General features: G+C 52.0%; 3 protein-coding genes across 7 annotated transcripts; 1 reads left to right on the top strand and 2 right to left on the bottom strand.

Moving 5' to 3' along the window:
- The first annotated feature begins 684 nt into the window (after positions 1-684).
- GALE (UDP-galactose-4-epimerase) lies at positions 685-5,147 on the top strand. 4 transcript variants are annotated; one of them, XM_049878249.1, is made up of 11 exons: positions 689-779; positions 2,474-2,599; positions 2,760-2,875; positions 2,961-3,074; positions 3,530-3,706; positions 3,984-4,097; positions 4,197-4,263; positions 4,355-4,440; positions 4,529-4,606; positions 4,807-4,921; positions 5,057-5,147. In XM_049878249.1, the coding sequence occupies exons 2-11, from the start codon at positions 2,479-2,481 to the stop codon at positions 5,113-5,115; spliced, it is 1,047 nt and encodes a 348-aa protein (XP_049734206.1). In that variant the 5' UTR covers positions 689-779; positions 2,474-2,478; the 3' UTR covers positions 5,116-5,147. The 4 variants fall into 4 exon arrangements, with proteins under 4 accessions (XP_049734204.1, XP_049734205.1, XP_049734207.1 ...); XM_049878250.1 differs by lacking the exon at positions 5,057-5,147 and having other exon boundaries at positions 686-779; positions 4,529-4,700; positions 4,807-4,892; XM_049878247.1 differs by lacking the exon at positions 5,057-5,147 and having other exon boundaries at positions 685-779; positions 4,529-4,906.
- Positions 5,148-5,462: 315 nt separating this feature from the next.
- On the bottom strand, positions 5,463-10,029 carry LYPLA2 (lysophospholipase 2). Of its 2 annotated transcripts, XR_007516559.1 has the most exons (11): positions 9,902-10,029; positions 8,266-8,369; positions 7,983-8,014; positions 7,817-7,882; positions 7,284-7,331; positions 7,126-7,196; positions 6,919-6,992; positions 6,745-6,846; positions 6,471-6,644; positions 6,139-6,387; positions 5,463-5,540 (listed from the first exon to the last, which is right to left on the bottom strand). XR_007516559.1 is itself a non-coding variant. In XM_049878253.1 (10 exons), the coding sequence occupies exons 1-10, from the start codon at positions 10,026-10,028 to the stop codon at positions 6,337-6,339; spliced, it is 849 nt and encodes a 282-aa protein (XP_049734210.1). In that variant the 5' UTR covers position 10,029; the 3' UTR covers positions 5,527-6,336. The 2 variants fall into 2 exon arrangements, 1 of the variants encoding a protein (XP_049734210.1); XM_049878253.1 differs by having other exon boundaries at positions 5,527-6,387.
- Positions 10,030-12,292: 2,263 nt separating this feature from the next.
- PITHD1 (PITH domain containing 1) lies at positions 12,293-20,131 on the bottom strand. Its single transcript, XM_049878254.1, has 6 exons — positions 19,866-20,131; positions 19,157-19,200; positions 18,703-18,780; positions 15,380-15,484; positions 13,767-13,875; positions 12,293-13,233 (listed from the first exon to the last, which is right to left on the bottom strand). The coding sequence occupies exons 1-6, from the start codon at positions 20,061-20,063 to the stop codon at positions 13,132-13,134; spliced, it is 636 nt and encodes a 211-aa protein (XP_049734211.1). The 5' UTR covers positions 20,064-20,131; the 3' UTR covers positions 12,293-13,131.
- Positions 20,132-20,432: the final 301 nt, after the last annotated feature.

The following is a 20,432-nucleotide window of genomic DNA, read 5'->3' as shown; positions in this document are numbered from 1 at the left end:
CTAGCGCTACCTTTCTTTGCACAGAAACGTACAACGGTTTCTAACATACTGTGGTGGGCAAGGAGCAAACCTTCCCCAGCAGTTAGACGGCCACAGTGAGGGCCACACAGTGAGGCCACAGTGAGGGCTAAGAGCCCTCGGCACTGTAACTCCTACTTTAGCTTTCCAGGTGTCTTTCAAACTAAATCTCCCCTTTTATCACCACAGCCCCCTTTTGCCGTTGTTCCACGTAGTAGTCGCATACTTCATGCAAGACGTAATTTGAAGAATAAGTTTGGCAAATACAAAAAAGTTTGAAAACCTGCTGGTTAGCTTGGGGCCAGGGGCTTAGCAGCACTGCTCCTTATCCCTGTCGCTCCTGCAGCTGGACAGCTGCCGGGTGGCCCCGGAGGGGCCCGATCTTCCTCCTCCCTGCCCCCAGCCTGCTTCTAGGACTCAGACCGAGCGCTCGCGCTTGCTCGGGGGCCCCCGGGGGCCTGGCCAGCGAGCGGACCCCCGCCCCCGCAGTCACCGGCACGACGGCCCCCTCACCGCTCTGGTCCCGGGGATGGTACCGGGACTTCCTCGCCCTGCGAGAGCGCGCCGCGCAGGCCCCGTGGTAACTGCAGCGACCTTTTTGTCCTCCCAGAGTCTCCGTAGTGGCCGCCTCCCACATGACACGTTGCTGTAGGGGCGTGGGAGGGGGCGGGACCTGGGTGGACCGTCTGCTGCTAAAAGAACCACCGCGCGGGGCGCCGAGGGCAGCGCCGCTGGAGCCAGCGCGGAGCGTGGGGTGCCGAGTAGGTTCGGGAGGCGGGCCGTGGGGGCAGGTGGGCTGCGGGAGGGGCGGGTGGCCCGCAGGAAGCGAGGGGAGAGTTTCTGCGGGGCCCTGGCCGCGTACCGGCCGCCCCCCCTGCTCCCAGTTCCCCGCCGCCGTGGCTGGGGTGGCCCGGGCTCATTCATTCCCGGCCGGAGGACTCCTGGCTCGGTCCCTCCGAACCGTGGCCCGATTCGCAGCCCGAGGCTCAGCTGCACTTGAGCGCTTACGACTCAACGCCCCGTCAAGTCGATTATACAGACTAGGAAAACTGAGGCGACGGCAGCTGGCCAAGGACACCAAGCGGATGGGTCCGGGGCGAGACGGACCGCAAGCCTTGTCTCCCAGGCCCCTCTGCAACTAGTCTCCAGGGTTCCGAACAGTGGGTAGAGCTCGGTGGGGTGGTTAGAAGTGGCTGCAGCGTCCAGAGCAGGGGAGCAGAGTCCAGCGGAAGTGGGGGTGGGAGGGTGGTGGGGAAGAGAGACTGGGCTGCGGTCCTGGAGATCGGCGTTTTAACCTAGCTGTTTAACCTCAGGTAAATTACTTCACCTGTCTGACCCTCTACAGCCTTCTCTGTGAAGTGCCAGTAATCACCTACCTCATCCCGGAAAATAGTGCAAAAGTGCCCAGTACAGAGCCTGGGGCTCAGGGGGTGCTCAGTCAACCGGGTTGGAGCTGGATGAGCTGAGAGGGAGATTGTGGCAGCCTGGATGGAGGAAGGCGGCTGCAGGCCAGACACCCTAGAATGAAAGGCCTCAGTGTCTGGGGTTTCCTCCTCCCTCCACCCTTCTGCCCTGCAGAGTTTGCTCAGGGCGGAGGTGCACACCTGGTAGTGGAGACAGGGCCAAGGCCACGTATTCACACCCACCCCGTTCGGCCTAAAGTTGGGCGAGATCCCTAGTTCCAAACCTGGAGAACACTGGCATGGGCAGAGGCAGAGGCTGAGCCAGCCTGGCAGCCCTCCGGTGGGGTGGAGTGGGGTCCATTCCAGGACAGTGGGTACTGCAGCCCCAAAGCTGGTCTCACCCTGCCTGCCAGAGGACCCACCCTTGAGCCATCTGTATATTTCCTGTTTCCTCCCAGCTAACCCTTGAGGGAGAAGGAGACAGGAGGACTGCCTGGATGGGGAGGTATTAGTCACTGAGCTGAAAAGCCTGTTTACCTAGAGCGATGGCAGAGGAACTGGGAAGGCTGTTTGAGCAGACAGAACCCCTTCTCTCTGGCTGCTGAAGTCCCAGTCCTGCTGCCACGTTTCCTTCTGCCCAGGCCTCCCCAGCCCTCGGGCACCCTAGGGAGGGTCCTCAGGTTCGGTCTTCACATTCCATCTTCCCAACCTTAAGCCAGAAAATAGGCCTGTGTGTCAGTCTCCTTACCTGTACCATGGGGCAGGGCTCTTAAAATCACTTCATTTAACTGTCACACCACCATGTGAAATAGTACAATTAGGTCCATCTCATCAAAATGAAAACTGAGGCCAAGAAAGGGTAAGTGAGCTGCCCTAGGGCTAAGGCCAGAAAGCGATGGTACCGAGACTCGAACCAGGGCTGACTCCTGAGCCAGCCTTTTAGTTAAGACATACTGCTGCCTCCCTCTAAGGTGAGCTCACGGGGCCAGCCGCTGGTTAGGATGCCCCAAGTCGGCATCCTCAGTCACCCCTGAACTTTGTGTCCTGTCTAGGTGCAATGGAGGAGAAGGTGCTTGTAACAGGTGGAGCTGGCTACATTGGCAGCCACACGGTGCTGGAGCTGCTGGAGGCAGGCTACTCACCTGTGGTCATTGACAACTTCCATAATGCCATCCGTGGTGAGTGTGGAGTGGCCAGGGGCCGGGGCTTCTTGAGAGAATGGCAGAAGGAAAGCCCTGGGTTCCACCTACACCACAGAGGGGTGTGTGTCTAGCTAATCCCTTGGCAACCCTGGATCCCATCTCCTCTGATTTTGATGGCCTCCATGTGCCCAACCAGGAGGGGGCTCCATGCCTGAGAGCCTTCGACGGGTACAGAAGCTGACAGGCCGCTCTGTGGAATTTGAGGAAATTGACATCTTGGACAAAGCAGCCCTACAGCGTCTCTTCAAGAAGGTGGGGGCTTGGTAGTCAGGCAAGCAGGCAGGATGCACTGCCCAGGGCCTGGAGAGCAACCTCTGACCCACCTGTGCCCCCACAGCACAGCTTTGTGGCGGTCATCCACTTCGCGGGGCTCAAGGCTGTGGGCGAGTCGGTACAGAAACCTCTGGATTATTACCGAGTCAACCTGACAGGGACCATCCAGCTTCTGGAGGTGAGAGGCCTAGGGCAGAGACACAGACATAGGGAGGGCCCCTAGCCAGGCCGGCAGGCCGTCTCAGGCCCCAGTCTGGCAGGCAGTGCCAACCAAACACAGTGGCTAAGGACCTGGTGCTAGAGTGATATGTACACAGCCTCCGTTTCCAGTCCCAGTTGACCTAGCCAGGCCCTGAACATCTTCACCTCTGTCAGTGTGAGCGCCCATCAGCTCAGCTCCATGCTGATTCTGACTCCCAGTGATCCTACAGGGTAGAGGAGAACTGCCCCACAAAGGTTCTAAGGCTGGAAATCTTTAAGGGCAGACTGCGGCTGGTAGGTTTGAACTGCTGACCTTTTGGTTAGTAGCCAAGTGCTTAACCAATGCACCACCAGGGCTTCTGGAGGAAGTCCCAGGGTGGGGATAATATGTGAGGCCGAGGCTGCTGACTCCTCCCCTCCCTCCACGGCCAGATCATGAGGGCCCACGGGGTGAAGAACCTAGTGTTCAGCAGCTCGGCCACTGTGTACGGGAATCCCCAGTACCTGCCTCTGGATGAGGCCCACCCCACAGGTGGCTGTACCAACCCCTACGGCAAGTCCAAGTTCTTCATCGAGGAGATGATCCAGGACCTGTGCCGAGCAGACAAGGTGAGGACTCCCCTTGACCCAGTAGTGCTCCGCTCCTGGACTCCTCACAGCCACCCCACGGCCTGAGGGTGGACTCCTGAGCAAGCCCCACCAAGGAAGAAGTGCAGGCTCAGAAAAGAGTGGTGACATGCCCAAGGTCAGAGCGCCGAGGGCAGGGTCCTGTCCCCTGCACATTTCTAGAGACAGAGAACAGGCGTAGGGGGTGAGGTAGGGAGCTCTGGATTCACCCAAGACATGCTGCCCGCCGCCCCCCATCATCTGATCCCTGTACCCACAGGCCTGGAATGCAGTGCTGCTGCGATACTTCAACCCCACAGGTGCCCACGCCTCAGGCTGTATCGGCGAGGATCCCCAGGGCGTCCCAAACAACCTCATGCCTTATGTCTCACAGGTGGGGGAAGGGGGTAGGGACCGAGAGGGGGTAGCCCTAGGGTTGGGGTGCAGCTGGTGCTGGGAGCCTGGGAGGAGCTGACCTGATCACCACCACCAGGTGGCGATTGGGCGACGGGAGGCCGTCAATGTCTTCGGCAATGATTATGACACAGAGGATGGCACAGGTGAGCCCAGGACCAGGAGGACCCAGGAGGGGAGGCTGAGGTGGGGCAGAGGCTGTATTGAACCTCTCTGACCCCCACCTCCTCTCTGTAGGCGTCCGGGATTATATCCATGTCGTGGATCTGGCCAAGGGCCACATTGCTGCTTTGAGGAAGCTGAAGGAGCAGTGCGGCTGCCGGGTAGAAAGAGAAGAGGGAGAGAGGGAAGGAGGGCCTAGGCCTGGGCAGAGGGAGCCTTCCACAAACCCTGGCCTCCTCTCCTGGGCAGATCTACAACCTGGGCACGGGCACAGGCTACTCGGTGCTGCAGATGGTCCATGCCATGGAGAAGGCCTCTGGGAAGAAGGTAGGCCACCCCAGCCAACGCTCAGCAAGAGAAGAGCCTGGGTGCCCACCAGCCTGCCCTGTCTCCTCGGCTCTGCCTTGCCCCTTAGCACCAGGTGACCGAGCAAGACCCTGCTCTGCAGCCTCCTTTCTTGAGGACCTGGCCAGCAGCTGGGTGGTTGGGGCCGAGCTGGCTCAGCTCAGCTCCATCTCCTCTTACAGATCCCTTACAAGGTGGTTGCACGGCGGGAAGGTGATGTGGCCGCCTGCTATGCCAACCCCAGCCTGGCCTGTGAGGAGCTGGGCTGGTCAGCAGCCTTAGGGCTGGACAAGATGTGTGAGTACTGCCCAAGCCCTGACCCCTGGGAGAGAGTTTGAGGCTCAGAAGGGGATAATCAGCTCTTGGCGTGCCCACCTGGGCACATCCCATTGTAGGCCCTGACCACACCCCCCACACCCGATCCTACTGCAGGTGAGGATCTGTGGCGCTGGCAGAAGCAGAATCCGTCAGGCTTTGGCACGCAGGCCTGAGGACCCTCCTATGATGGACCAGAAAAAGAACAGAGAAACAACTGTCTGATCTCCAGCCTCCAGCAGGAACCTAGGGACCCATGAACCTCTGGGCAAAGCCAAGGTCTCCCTACCTCAAACCCCAGCTTGGCTGCTTAGCCCACCAGGCAGGCCTGAGGCCAGGAGCTCCACTGACCAGGAGTCAGGGGTCTCTAATGGCTACCTTCCACAGTGTCCAGAACCCCACAGGAACCACCAAGAGCAAGTGGGGGCAGCAAGGACCCTTGGACAAATACCCTCCTCCCAAGCACTAATTTATACTGCTATGAAGAGCTTTGCAAAGTATTTAAAATAAAAGGTTTTCTTACACTGGGGCAGGCTCTCAGAGATGATCATTCTCTCTCCCTTGAATAGAATCAGCCAGGCCCAAGCTGAGGAAGCGATTTCTTTAATTTTATCGGAATCCAGGACACAACAAGAAAAACACCCAAAAACCACATGGAGACAGAAGACAAGACACAACTCCTCCCCCACCACCTCCCTGGCCCGAGAGTGGGGACACAGTGTGGGTGGGACAGCTGGTGGAGACCTTGAGCCTCAGTCCAGCCCTGCAGGCTCCAGGCCTGCGGGGAGGGAGTGGAAAGGGGAGGTGGGCCCAGCCCCCAAGGGTTAGGGAACAGCTGAGGGAAGGCCCCTGGGGGGACTCCACCCCCCTCACCAACAGTCCTGTCCAGGGACAGGTGGCCCACAGCAGCAAGGGGGTGGGGCCGTGGACACATTCATGATTGAAAAGCAGCTGGAGAGGAGGCAGGAAACAAGATTATCTGGGCAAAATTGGTGGGGGTCAGTAGGTGGGGCCTGGGAGGGCCCCATGGGCCAAACCCTGAGGTCACAGGAGGGGGGCCCAAGGCGGGGCTAGTGAGTGAGGTCCTGAGTGAGTGGGTCAGCGGCTGGGCCCCTTCCTCCCGCTGCCTACAGCCCCTCCAATACTGCTGCTTGGGGGGGGCCCCGCCTCCAGGGAAATGGGATAAGGAAGCAGCCCACCCCTGCTGCAGACAGCGCCAGGTGGCTGAGGCCAGGAGGGCAGGCTGGGCCAGGCCTTGGCCTGTCTGCCTCAAGGCCTGTGGGAGAGAACAGGTTGAGGAAGGTGAGAACAGGGGCTCGACCGGCTCAGATCCAAGATGGTGCCGCGCGTGCTGGGTCCCTCAAGAGCTGAGGGACTGCGCTGGGGGCCGACTCTGGTTAGACGGGAGGCAGCAGCTTCTCAAGAAATTCCTTTACGGCTGCCATCTCCTGGGGGCGAGGGGGGATTGTGAGAGAGTTCTGGCTGGAGGGAAGAGAGGGGTAGGTGTGGGAAGTGGTCCTTCGTCACTGACCTGAGGGCAGGAACTGTGCATGACGCCTGGGTAAGTCTTGAATTGGACCCTGGCGGGCGTGACAACAGACCGCAACTTTTCAGCCGTCAGGGCCCCAAACCGTACGGGCACCATGGGGTCCAGTTCCCCATGGCACTGAAGGATAGCCAGGTCCTTGGCACTGCCATTGGCTGCCTGTGGGCCAGACAGGACTCAGGGCAAAGCCAGTTCACCAGCACTATCCCTAGGCCAGGAGACTGGAAGGGCAGGAGGCGGGGTCTGTGGGGACACTCACCTGGGGGAAGGCTCGGTGCAGAGGCAGCCAACAGCTCAATGCCACAATGCCAGCCAGAGGGTGGGGGCAGGTGAGAGCAGTGTAGAGGGACAGGGCCCCACCCTGATGAGAGAACAAGAAGTCATGAGGGCACAGCCCACCTACCCACCACCCACCACCCACCTCTCCTCTCACCTGTGAAAATCCTCCCAGGACGATACGATTGGCAGGGATCCCATTCTTCATCTCATGCTCAATCAAAGCCTTGACTGGGAGGGAGGAGGGGCATGACTGGGTGGGTGGGAAGCTGCTGAGGGGCCCAGGGAAGGGAACCCGGCAGGCACTGCCCAACCTTTCTGGGGAAGGGGCAGGGAGGACACTGATGAGAGGCTAGAGCCTTACTGTTCTCCGCTGCCTTCTTGATGCCAGCTTCATCCTCCGGGGCATCTGGACTCAGCCCCATCAGGTCAAACCTGGGGGAGCAGAGGCAATGGCAGCCATTGGAGGATCCCGACCAGCCCCTTGTACCTCCTCAGCTTATGCCCCCTCCCGACACTCACCAGGAGGGCATCACCATCTTCATGTTGAGTGTCACGGGGATCCGAGGCCTGGGGAGGGACAGCAAGAAGGGCCCATGCTCAGGAGGGCTAAGGAGGGCACAGCAGAGAGGCTGGGAGGGAGCAGAGCAGCCCCTGGGGCTCCCTCCCAGCAGGGAGAGCCTGTGTTTAAGGTGTTGCCAGGCAAACAGCCACGTGGGGCAGGAAGCTGCGGTTGGGGCATCAGTGGTAGCGATGGAGAAGCAGAGACCAACACTTAGCATGAGAGGGTCCAGCACAGTGGGTGAGTACTTGGGGAAGGGACCCAGGGAGGTCCTGATTCTAGAAGGTCTCAGTTCTGGGAGGCCCTAGGGCTGGGGGCTGGTGCCGGGACCCGTTCCTGGAGGTGCCACAGGAGCTAAGGCTGAAATGGCACTCCTGATGCCCTGGGCCCAAGCCAGTACACAGGTGATGGGAGAGAACAGGCCTGGGACCACAGGACCACACCCCTGGGTGGTCACCATTCTCAGCCCCTCCCTTGCTGGGGTGACACTCACGCATGGGGACAGATGTACTTGACGTGAGGGAGCCGGATGGTGGAGAGGGCGTCAGCCCAGCTGTGCCTGTAGGAGGGAAGGAAGGAAAGACTCCGATGTAGGGCAGAGGAAGGGAGGGGTGGCAGGCCCCACCTCCCCAAGGAACATCCCCACCCAGCTCACTCACCCTGTGTCTCCAAGTCCATGTAAAAAAATAACCTGGAAAAGAATCAGAAATGAGAAGCTGGGGAAGAGGGTAGTCAGCATGCTGCTATCATTTCCCCTCTTTATCCTTCAAATTCTGCTACCTCTCCCCTACCCCAAAGGACCTGGGGGGAACTGAGGTAACAGCCTTCTGGCCTCGGGCTGCTCCCTTCTCATCACTGCCACCTCCATTTTTCCCACACTCCTCTAGCCAGCCACGTGGGCAGCCCCCAGCTAAGTATGAGTCTGGGTAGAAGGACCCTTACCGCAGCCGTTTCCCGCTCAGCTCCAGACACAGTGGCAGCATCGGTGAGCAGGGGCACAGACATGGTGTTACCGCACATACACTTCAAGGCTCCACGGCTGGGGCCTGAACAAATGGGGAGGGGGTGTTCACGAGCAAAGCCAGGCAGGTGAGAGACTCCTGTCACAGGGCGGGGCCTCGAACCTAGGGCCCGCCCAAGCCATCAGCCCTCACACAGCATCCTGGCCAGAGTTCTGTTCTGGCCACACACAAAAAAAAAAAGGCAGGCAGGAGGTCCCAGAGCAGAGAGGGCAAGAGGCTAGCCTCTGTTTTACAGGCAGTCAACCTAGTGGCCCAGAACTCACATCCCTGGTTCTGGCCCAACACAGAGCTTGAACTTGCTGGAGTGGGGCAGGAGCAGGACTCAGGGACAGCAGGGGAGGTAGGGCACCCCCTGCTGCCTCTCCTCAGCTACTGATGCCCAGCGAGCTACTGCTGCCCAGGCGGAACTGCCTCCCTGCTCTCCCGCCATCCCCCTTCTCTGAAGCCCCTGGGTGCCCCCCCCCCCCCCGCCGCCTCCACCAGCCCTTCTGGAAAATGAAGGGAAGAAAAATGCCAGGGAAATATGCTTTTAGCCTCTGTCCCCCAACACACAGACACACACACACACACACACACACACACACCCCTTCTCCACCCTCCCTCCTGCCCATCCAGCCCCCATCCAGCCTTCACAGCAGTTTCTGGTTCAGCCCTTCCCAGAGCCCCTGGGGGATGCCTATGTCCTCAGAAGACATATGGACTCCCTTCCACCACCCACTCCCCAAATGGTGCTCCAGCCTCCCTGAATGGGCTACCTGCTGCTGCTGTTGCCTACTGACTCCAAATGGGCTCCCCAGCTTGGCCAGGCCCTGGGACTCCCAAATACACAAAAGAATGTCAGGCTGGCTGGCTCCTCCCCATCCTCAGCATCCTCCAAACTCGCCCGGAAGCTTCTGCTACTTGCCTTTAAGTGCCTACCCCTCCCAGCAGCACCCACCTCTCCTAACTGACAGCCCCCTGTCCCCTGTGCACCTCTCCAGAGTGGGCTTTTTCACCTCTGACCCAGGGGGGTCCTTCTTCCCACAGGGGAGTGGACCTTTCTTCCTAAGCTGGGATTCCCTTCCTCCTCCACTGTGGGGACTTGCATCTCTCACCCCGTGTCCCCCCTTTCAGAGAGATGTCACCCCCATCCCAACGTGGTGTCTCCCTCCCCATAGTAAAAACTTCCACTCTGACCCAGGGTCTCCTACACCCTATAATGGGAACTTCCTTCTGACCAAGGGTCACCCCTCACTACAGTGACATTTTCTACCCTGACCCAGCACCGCTCCTGCCCACAAAGGGGCTTTCTACCTTTGGCCCTGGGGAGCCCCCGCCCCACAATGGCATCTTCCACTTCCGACCCCGGAGTCCCTCTCATCACACCCAGACACCCTCTTTCCTAGCCCCTTTCTACCCTCAAAGTCCCCAAGACTGGAGGGCGCCTCTCCGTACCTCACTCCCCACCCCCATCTTCACAATTGCAGCTCCCCCTTCCCACTCTTCGGGACCCTCCCGGTGGCCCTATCGGCCTCCCCATCCCCTCCCTCCGCCTGCCTGCCCCAGGACCAGGGTACCTCCACTCCCGAGGCGGGGTTCCAGACGTCTCGGGCGATTCTTCTCTTTCTCCCGCACAAGACACACACTCTTCCCCCTCGGCCGCCCCCGCCGGAACTTCCGTTTGTGTCCGGGGAACCCAGCCATCGTGCTGCCGGAAGTAGCCGGGACAGAGTTACGGAATCCGGAAGTGGGGTACAGGGTTTCGCCCGATAGAAGCTGCCATATTGGCTACGGCGGGACCACTCCCTGTAATTAAGACACCGAGTCACTGAGTTCTTGGCAGCACCGACCTGCAGTCTAGGCAGGGCATTGGAGACTCGCCTCCTAGAGGAGTGTTATCCGAGAGGCATTCCTCACACTACTAGCACAAAGTGTACCACCTTCCCATCCGCATGGGACACAATTCATTATGGCTTTGTGTGTCTACTACCACTGGAGCCCTGGTGGTGTGGTGTTTAAGAACCATGGCTCCTAACCGAAAGGGCGACAGTTCGAATCCTTCAGCCGGTCCTTGGAAACCCTATGGGACAGTTGGACTCTGTCCTATAGGGTTGCTATGAGCTGGAATAGACTCCAGGGCAATGGGTTTGGTTTTGATTTTGGTATCCACCGCTGGCTTTCTTGCCCTTAAGAATTCCAGGATCATAGATGGAATCGTATACTCTGAACTGAGACAATCCTTAGTGATCATCTAGTACTCCAGTCTTATTTTAAAGATGAGGAAACTGAGGCTCACGGTGGGGAAGTAAATAAGCCACCTCGATATTCTACTGTAATACTGCTTCTCTAGACCTGTTTTCTGAGCTATAAAATGGGAGTAAAAAACAGCCTGCCTACTTCACAACTCAGCTATGAGGCTCAAATGAGGTCACACGAAAATGCTTTATACACGGTAAAATCAGTGAGAGGTCTTAATGACTCTAAAAAGACCCCGGGAAAATAACACAGGCCATGCTCCATACCGGGATAGCTGGACAGGTCATCAGCAGTGTTGTCTTAGCTCGACCAGCAGTGCCATGCAGACAGTGCACAAAATAATGTCATCAATGAGCTCCAGTTAAGAACAGAAAGGGCTTCATTTGGTCACCAACGAGACACTATGCTCTTTGCTGCAAAAGTGGAAATGCGGCTCAGAATCCACAGAAAGGCTGGGAGGCATGGCAAACTGCAGTGAAGGACCATGTCTCTGAGTGAGCATGTGGACAACAGCAAACAGGAAATGAGTCACATTCGTCCTTCAGCAACTTAGTTTTTCTTTTAACAGAAAGAAAACAGTACTAACTGGAAGTTCACAAAGCACTTTCCCCAGGTCAAGAGGCAGGTTGGGCCTAAGTGCTCAACAGGTCACAGAGAGCCTAAAATAAAATACCAGGATTCCAGGCAGGAAACCTTCCAACCAGAGGACCAAAACAAGCCAAGGACCCAGAACTGTGGGTGGGACAAAGGGAAAAGGAGATAGCAGTGGAAGAGGGAAAAAAAAAATGCACTTGCCCCACTCCCTGCTGGGTCTGCTTATAGAACAATGAACAACTGATTCCTCCTCTGCCCGGAGATCACCTGAGACACTGTGGGACTCTGAGCAAATTCTTCAGAGTAAAGCTTCAAATTCAGAGGCCCAGTTGCTGGGCTACCAGTTAGTGCTTTTATTAGTGGAATTAATGAAGGGCTAGTCTTAAGTGTTGAAAATTGACTCTACAGCATAGTCAGTTCTAATACTTCTAACTTTATTCCACCTCTCCATCCCTTCAAATTAAAACATGGCTCTTCTTTTATCCCCAAGATGATTCAACTGGAACAGAGGTTGTGGCTGAGGGAGTAGGAGCCTTGGGCACCCAGAATTGCATTTGCCTTCTGGTTGATTTCAGACTGCATATTAGAAACGTTGAGGCTTCACAAGGCTTGGTGGTAGCAGGTTTCTCCCAGGACAGGGTGAAGCAGCGAGCATATCCTCCTAACCAAAGTGTGGACCAGTCCCTCGGAGGAATTCTCTCAAGTAACCCAGGTTCAATTCCCTTTATCAACCATTTCTATTTTCTAAGAGAGAATACTGACCATCTCAAATCCCTTTTTAGATCCATAAATTCTCTCCAACTGCTGTACTGATATACATAAATTCCTTTCAAAAAATAAGTCCAAGGTCTCTGGTCTACTTTCAGCCCCCACGTGCTGTGTGCGCTTAACTACTCTCCTCATCCTCATTTCTTTTGATCTCCAGAATCCATTCTCTTATGTTTGTAAATGTCCCTCTTGACCCTCCCTGGAGGAGCTAATCTAATCTTGATTTAATTGTAGTACTTCTTATGATCTACTTAGGTCAAAACTACACATTTTTTTCAAGGTTCGATACAGTTCACAGTAAGATAAAAGTTTCACCAGTGCTACCAAGAACTCAAAAGAAAATACAAACATTAAGTCTGGCAAGGATTTATTAGGAAGCTTATTAGTCACAAAGAATAAAAAGCCATGAACAGAAGAACTCAGAGATCTCCAAATTCTGGCATTAAAAACACTAGTGAGAAGCGAATAAACATTAAGGATCTTCTAAAAGGGAATCTTACCTAAGTCCCAATCTCACCCCCAAATCTTTCCACAAACATGGAAACGATTCCCATTTCTCCTCAGATTGCTTGCCTAGGCAGTGGAAAAAAGGCCTTCTCCTCAAGCTATTAAGTATCACCAGGAGACTCCTACCCTTCCAGCTATTACTTCTGGGACACTCGTGCGTGACAGACAACTCCAAGCTGGGCAACTTGACAAGAATGCTGAACAATGACAGGGAGAAGGAGCAAGCAGGGACAAGTATTTCTCACTGGAGACTCTCCTGATGGCTAATACAGACACGATCCAGAGGCTTCAGAAGTTCCCTGAAGCCCAGGAATCGTTTCCATTTTTTAAAAAACAGGTCACACACAAATCCTGCCACAAATCAACAAGACACTTGGGATTCCATGGCACATTCAGACTGGCAAAGCAGCCATTATTATCCATGACTGCCAAATGTCGGACCAGCCCAAGACCAAATTTCTGCAGTGCCCTAGAGAATCATGATTGTCCCTCAGCACCCACACAACCCTCCCAGTGGTGTGGTATCTTCTGTAGGCCAAGTTTCTACAGCAAGCCCCAAAGACAAAGCGTTGGCAGAGGCTGTGGCAGCCAACTCTCTTGGGAGCCCCATCATGTTTTCCTTCCAATAGGTAGTTATATATCTTCATTGACAGAGAGCCTCTGTGGGAGCCTCCGCCAGCCCTTAGGAAATGAAGTGCGTCTGTGGGGTAACCTGATGGACTTTGTGGTCTGCTGGGTTGGCCGATGCTTCATAATTGCAAATGGTGACTTCGTGTCGGCGAAGCTGCAAGAAAATCATGAAGCTGGGTTAGATGGCCATCAAAGAATGGTGCTTTCCAAGATCACACACATTGGAGTAGTCCTGATTAAGTTCATTTTTAGAAGTCATCATCTAGTATCTCTTCTTTTCTGATACTTTTTATCCTGAGAAGCCTGCAAAGATCATTATAAATGGTCCACCCCTTAACACAGAAGATTCCTATGTCTCCCCCCTACTGTAATGGCTACACCAGGAGAACAAGACCTTGCCTATCTTGTTTATAAGACTTTGTCTGATGCCTGGAACAAGAAAGTTTATCAAAAAATGTTTGTAGAATGAAGAAACTTTAAAGTGAAAAACCATGAATATCAATAATTCAACTCCCTTAAAAATAGTTACAGCCTATCAAATGAGATGGACAGTTTACAATGAAACCAGGAAAAAAAATTACAAACAGACTGGGGGTAACTGATGTCTCATTTGCTTGTTTCCCTCCTCTTAAAGCTCCCACCCACTACCATATGGTGCAGAAAAATACATATACAACCCCAACTTACCTCAGTCCATTCTCCTCTCAGGCCAATATAAAAGACCTTCGTGGTATCTGCTCCAAAGTTTTTTGAAATATGAATAGAGAGATGATGGACATTTGAAAAACGAGAAATTCTAGAAGATGAGAGGAGTGGGGGGAGAAGACACAGGTTAGAGTTCCTTGAATATCTCACCACCATGTCAAAAGCAATTCCAGCTCCAACTTGTGGACAAATATCACTGAACACTCTTAGATTCTTATTTCTCATCCCTCTCTTTTGGATAGGCAATTAATCCCGTGAAGATTTACTGACCATCTACTCTAGGCCAGACACTGTCCAAGCCAGAAGGGATGGAAAGATGAATCAATACTGTTCCTGCCCTCAAGAAGTAGGAATGAGAAATGCTGTATAACCAAGTTCAGTTTGGATCTTGCCCTTAGGTAAAAGGGAACTGGCAAAGAGTAAAGGAAGGTGGGCACATGAGAATTCAGCCTGCCATTGGTGGTTCAAATCCACCAGCCACTCCACGTGACAAAGACATGGCAGTCTACTTCAGTAAAGATTTACAGCCTTGGAAACCCTATGGGGCAGTTCTCTGTCCTATAGGGTTAAAATGTTGTTGTTAGGTGCCATCAAGTTGGTTCTGACTCACAGTGACCCTGAGTACCACAGAACAAAACACTGCCTGCTCCTGCGCCATTCTTACAATCATTGCTGTGTTTGAGCCCATTGTTGTAGCCACTGTGTCAAACCATCTCGTTGAGGGTCTTCCTCTTTTCCGCTGACCCTGTACTTTACCAAGCACGATGTCCTTCTCCAGGGACTGTTCCCTCCTGACAGCCATGTCCAAAGTATGTAAGACGCAGTCTCGCCAACGTTGCGTCTAAGGAGCATTCTGACTGTACTTCTTCCAGGACAGATTTGTTCGTTCTTTTGGCAGTCCATGGTATATTCAATATTCTTCTCCAACACTACAATTCAAAGGCGTCAATTCTTCAGTCGTCCTATTCACTGTCCAGCTTTCACATGCATATGATGCAACTGAAAATACCATGGCTTGGGCCAGGCGCACCTTAGTCTTCAAGGTGACATCTTTGCTTTTCAACACTTTAAAGAGGTCTTTTGCAGCATATCTGCCCAATGCAATGTGCCTTTCGATTTCTTCACTGCTGCTTCCATAGGTGTTGATTGTGGATCCAAGTAAAATGAAATCCTTTACAACTTCAATCTTTTCTCTGTTTATCATGATGTGGCTTATCGAGGGTCACTATGAGCTGGAATCAAATCCTGGGCAATGGGTTTGGTTTAGTGTTTTTTTTTTTTTATAAGCCCACTTTGCAAAGAGGAACTCTGAAAACCTCTTTCCTAAAACTACCTTAAGAGCTCACTTACATCTGCCAATTGCTTACAAGTTAACAAGTCGGTGGCTTGCACTGCATCTCTGCCAAAAATTGACCAAGCCAGGATCAAGCCTCCTCCTCCACTGTTTTAACTCAGTTTTGACGCGTGGAGCAGGAGAGCAGCCAAAAGGAAATGGCAAGTGCAGTAAGTGCTGATGCGTGTGTGCTGGCTGCAGATACGGGAGCACCTGCGGCTCCTCAGGGAAGGCCAGAGTAGAAGCCAGGCCAAGCGCTTACTTTGTAGCATACTCTAACTCTCCCGTCAGATCCCGGTTCAGACTAAAGGTCTGGTCTGGCTCCCTGTCCGTATCATCAAAGGACATCTGCGCAATGTTCTTATACCTGAGAAAGGAAAGGAAAGGAAGTTCAAGAAATGTGCAGTATCACGTTTCTCGACTTTTAAGAACTTTCTACTAACTCCTCAAAACTGCCTTTGGTTCTATCAAAAGGACATAAAATTTTGGAAATGGCATTTTATTGGCACTTAGACACAAATATCTTTAATCCAACAAGAAAAGAGCTGAAAGCTGCAACATAACCAAGTGGCATCTGAGTGGGTTAAGATCACATGACAAGTAATACACAAAGAGACAGCTCAAACTAGACCACGTGCACCAAATGCCCAGCGAAAAACACCCAGCTCAGCACATCATGCGAAGCTGGGGATGCTAAACCCAACAGCCTACTCATGGGTGAAAATACAGACTTTGGCAGAAACATATTAAACAGCTGAGAGATAAGATCAGGTAACTCAACACTCAAGCATTTTTTGTGTCCAGAAATTGGCCTATACACTCAGTCATCTTACAGCTCTCAAAAAAACACAATTTAAGGATTTCCATTTTGAAAAGAACACAAAAGGCTGCAAACTCACAAGAGATTTGGGAAAGTCAAGGTCAAACTGCTAGTGAAGAAAAGACTGCTCAAAGAAAAAATCTAAGAAAACAGCCGTCTTCCTACATAGAACACACAAATTCTAAAGGGCTGAGCTACACAGCCACACACCTATCTCCAGGGTATTTTATTAACACACCCACAGGAGAAGGGCCTAGATATTAAAAAAAAAAAAAATTTTTTTTTTTTTTTTTTTGAGCCGCAGCAAAACATATGTCATTTAAAAAACCAAATGTGTGCTTCGAAGTGTTTCTAAGACTGATGCGAGGCAGAATACTAACAGTAATAATAGTGAACATTTATGAGCGGCATTATGAGAAGCAGCATAACCCTGTAGTTACGCACAGCGTCTCTGGAGCCAGACTTCCTGGGTTTAAAGCCTGGCTCTCTCTTACCAGCTGTCTGCCTTTGGCAGGTGATTTAACCTCTGTCTCAGCTTCCTCATCTGAAAAATGGGGAGAGTGATAGTCCTTACCCCCTATAGTTGATGTGGAGATTAAAATGAACCAATTCTAAGAGATGCTAAGGAAAATTTCAAACACTGACAGAAGTAGAGATAATATAATGATCTCCACATACTTAACACCCAGTTTCAATAATCAACATTAAGCAGATTTTGCTTATCACCCTCAGTTTGTCTTTGCTCAGTATTAAAGCAAATCCCACACAGCATATCACTTCATCCATAAATACTTTAGTATGTATCTCCAAAAAGTTAAGGACTTTCACAGTCTCCGCCAGACTGAGTCCAGCACAACTAGATGGTGCCCAGCTACCACCGCTGACTGCTCTGACAGGGATCACAATGGAGGGTCCTGGAAAGAGCTGGAGAATAATGTAGAACAAAATTCTAACTCACAAAAAAAGACCAGGCTTACTGGCCTGACAGACTGGAGAAACCCCAAGAGTATGGCCCCTGACGCCCTTTTAGCTCAGTAATGAAGCACTCCTGAGGCATACCCTTCAGCCAAAGATTAGACAGGTCCGTAAAACAAAACAAGACTAGAAGGACACAACAGCCCAGGGACAAGAAGGCAGGAGAGGACAGGAAAGCTGGTAATAGGGAATCCAGCGTCAAGAAGGGAAAGTGTTGCCATGTCGTGGGGTTGGTAACCAATGTCACAAAACAATATGTGTACTAATTGTTTCATGAGAAGCTAGTTTGTTCAGTAAACCTTCATCTAAAGTACAAAAAAAAAGAACTTAATTGAAACAAACAAACAAAAAAAACTGATACCATTTTACATTAATTAACAATATTAACAATTCCTCAGTATCTTTAAATACCTAGTCTGTGTTCAGATTTCTCTGATTTAAGACTCTCAATTTAACTTTTCTGGTGTGTCAATGGTATATTATAGTTGAATTGGCAGCGTATTTTCCCTTATTAATGGTATATAAAATAATGGTCCATCTTACATGTTAGATTTAATAAAGTATAATATACATAAAATGCTTAAAACTGAAGGCTAAGTATGTATTTATACCTGCCTACCCAAAATGGAGCATTTACTATGGTTCAGACCTATTCTAAACACTTTACATCGTATAATTCATTTAATTCTCTCCTCAATCTTATGAGGTGTGTGTACCATTACTATTCCATTTTACATATGAGAAAATCAAGGCACAGAGAAGACAAGTAATGTCCCAAGGTGATGCAGCTAGCAAGTGGTCCAGCCAGAATTTGAGCCCACGCAGGTTATTTGACTCTACACTTTTTTTTTTTTTTTAAACTACAGAGCCTACATTCTTAACCATGATACAACATGGATGTTTAGTCTTCTAAAGCCAATTCATCCCAAAAGTAAATGAGCCCCCAAAAGCATCTCTGAATGCCATTTCCTGTTTTCTTAAAATGGTTAAGTATGTGGATGAGCTGCTTTTAAATTCATGTTTCTCACATCCAAAAATAGTGTTAATAACCTTTCTTAAATGTCCTTAAAATCCATTTAAATTGCTCATTTTTTCAAATGCAATTTATGTACCGTTCTTTAAACAAGAGCTTTTTGAAACCTATACTGCAAACAGTGCAGCTAACCACAAGATACCACTTCACTTACTCTCATCACCTGACATTTCTTCCTCCAGCACTCAAAAAGCTGCTTTCTCGTTTTCTTAGGGATAAGGTTAGTTGTCAAAAAGGAGTCCTATCTCTGATGGCAACAGAGCCACCGTTCCGAGAGATATACAGAACTTCATTAACTAAAAAGCCCACGCAAGTGCAGGTGAAAAAATTCCATGTCAACAAAACACACACAAAGATTATTACTGTATGAGCCGGCCAGGGGAAATTTTGACACTAACTTCAAGAACAGAATCTATAAAGGTCATTCAAGAACTGCAGCTGAGTTATTAAAAAAAAAAAAAAAACTGCAAAGTCATCAACAGTTGGCATTCATAGGATGCCCTCTGAATGAATGGTGCTGGAGTGAGCATTTTGAAAAAAGAGATAAGCTGTTGCCCAGAAGATGCTTAACCTAAAAAAAGCCGTTAATTCAGGAAGAGATAAGTGCGTTCACATACAGAACAACGAGAAGACCAGGAAATAAAAAAAAACATAAAAAAGAGTGAAAAGAAAAATAATACTCTATTAGTTAATAAAGTGCTACCAGAGAAAGAGAATGACTAGGAGCTTCTTGAGGGCCTAAGCCCTTGCCACTTACAGTCTCATCTCAGAGGGATGCGATTCATCGTCTTCTCCCATTATGATGATGCCTTTGAGCTTGACATTGCCCGTAAATCTGCCAGAAATGCAAGAGACGGTTGTCAACGCGGATTTGAATCCCTGCTTAGATGCGTCACCTTGGGCAAGACCCTCCCCTCTGGACTTCAGTTTAGTCACTGGTCAGGTTTGTACTAGATAATTTCTAAGATCCTGTCTAACTCTGGAATACTACAATTCTAAGAAATTTACCTTGACTTCTCAATTATCTTTCAACAAATACATCTGTTTCCAGTCTGCACCAAAAAAGGTATGCAGCTCACCTCCTCAAACCCACCGAACCCCATTTTTGGCAACTATGTGTGTACTCCTGATGCCACCAATGAAATAATCCATCTGACTAGGCAACTGGGTATAGCCTATTTAGCCTGAAGCAGGCACCAGGAGATACTTACGGAATATTAAACAGAAGCTCTTCATCTGCATCACTTTCAACAAACTGGAGGGGGTGGGGTGTGGAGAGAAGAGAGCAACAAATATTTGCTGAGAGCCTAATTTCAAGCATCCCCCACGCTGTTCTACAACTGGGGTGCAGTGCAAATCGTCAACCTCCCTCGGTTTTCCAGTATTTAACTTTAATTAGCTTTTTGGGGAACTTCCAGGGTCCACCAGCTTCCTGATATTGTGTGCAAATATCGGTGCCTCTGTTTATCTTTCTGGGGGGAGGGTCCACAGCTTTCAAATGACTCTGAAAGAGGCCTGTGGCCCCAAAATGGTGAAGAATCTGTGTTCTCAATAGAATAACACCCTTCATCTTCCTGGTCTGCTCTTCATCAGGTGATATGATCGGGCAGCCATTGGAACCAGCGATCAAATGCAACGGAAAACGCCCACAGACTATCGTCCCTCACAACCTCCCACAGCCCTGGAACAGCGCTGGGTAAAGCCGAGGCGTCCCTTTTCTTCTCGGGGCCTCAGTTTCCCTATCTGCAGAACAAGGAGACTCTACCCTATTCGCATCCCAAAAAGCTGGCCGGAGGTGGGCATGGGAGGGCGCTTGGCAAGCGGGCTGTCGTTATTTTTAACAGCACGAATCAGGCTGGCGGCCAGGGCCCGGCGCGGGTCCCCGCCTCTCCCACCCGCCGCAGGTCCCGTCAGGCCCACCTTGGAGCGGTCGGTCCGCTCCTCCCACGGCTTGAAGACGCCGCGACCACTGCCCTCGCGGCTCTCGTTGAGGCACTGCAGCCGCTCCAGGTCGATGCGCAGGTACAGGCCGTAGGCCAGACCGCGCTGCTCGGGTGGCTCCTCCCGTTCGGCAGCGCAGCGGCAGCCGCCCCCGCCGTGGCTGTGGCCGTGCGACATGGCGACGCGGCCGGCCGCCAGACCCCTCGGCCCCACCGCCGCCCGCGCCGCGCCGCGCCGCGCTCGCTCCACTCCCGCCGCCAAGCGCGACGCGCCCGCCGCGTCGTAAAAGGCGCGCCTGTAAGGCGCATGCGCCCGGGGCAGGGGGCGGGGCTGGGAGAGGATTGACGTTTGACAAGTGCCTGTCGGGTGCCAGGGAACTAATGTTGTCTTATCTTTGAGACGAACGCTGTACTACCGCAGCTTTACAGATATGGCAACTGAAGGGTAGAGAGATTCAGCTGGTGTTCCGAATAAGTGATGGGGCTGGAATTCGATACCTGCTGCCCCTCAGCTAAAGTGTATGTTCTTTTCCATTCTGAGACTCCG

The sequence above is a fragment of the Elephas maximus genome, chromosome 3 (assembly GCF_024166365.1).
Source record: "Elephas maximus indicus isolate mEleMax1 chromosome 3, mEleMax1 primary haplotype, whole genome shotgun sequence".
Classification (NCBI taxonomy): Eukaryota; Metazoa; Chordata; class Mammalia; order Proboscidea; family Elephantidae; genus Elephas; species Elephas maximus.
This window is presented reverse-complemented; position numbering and strand designations above follow the sequence as displayed.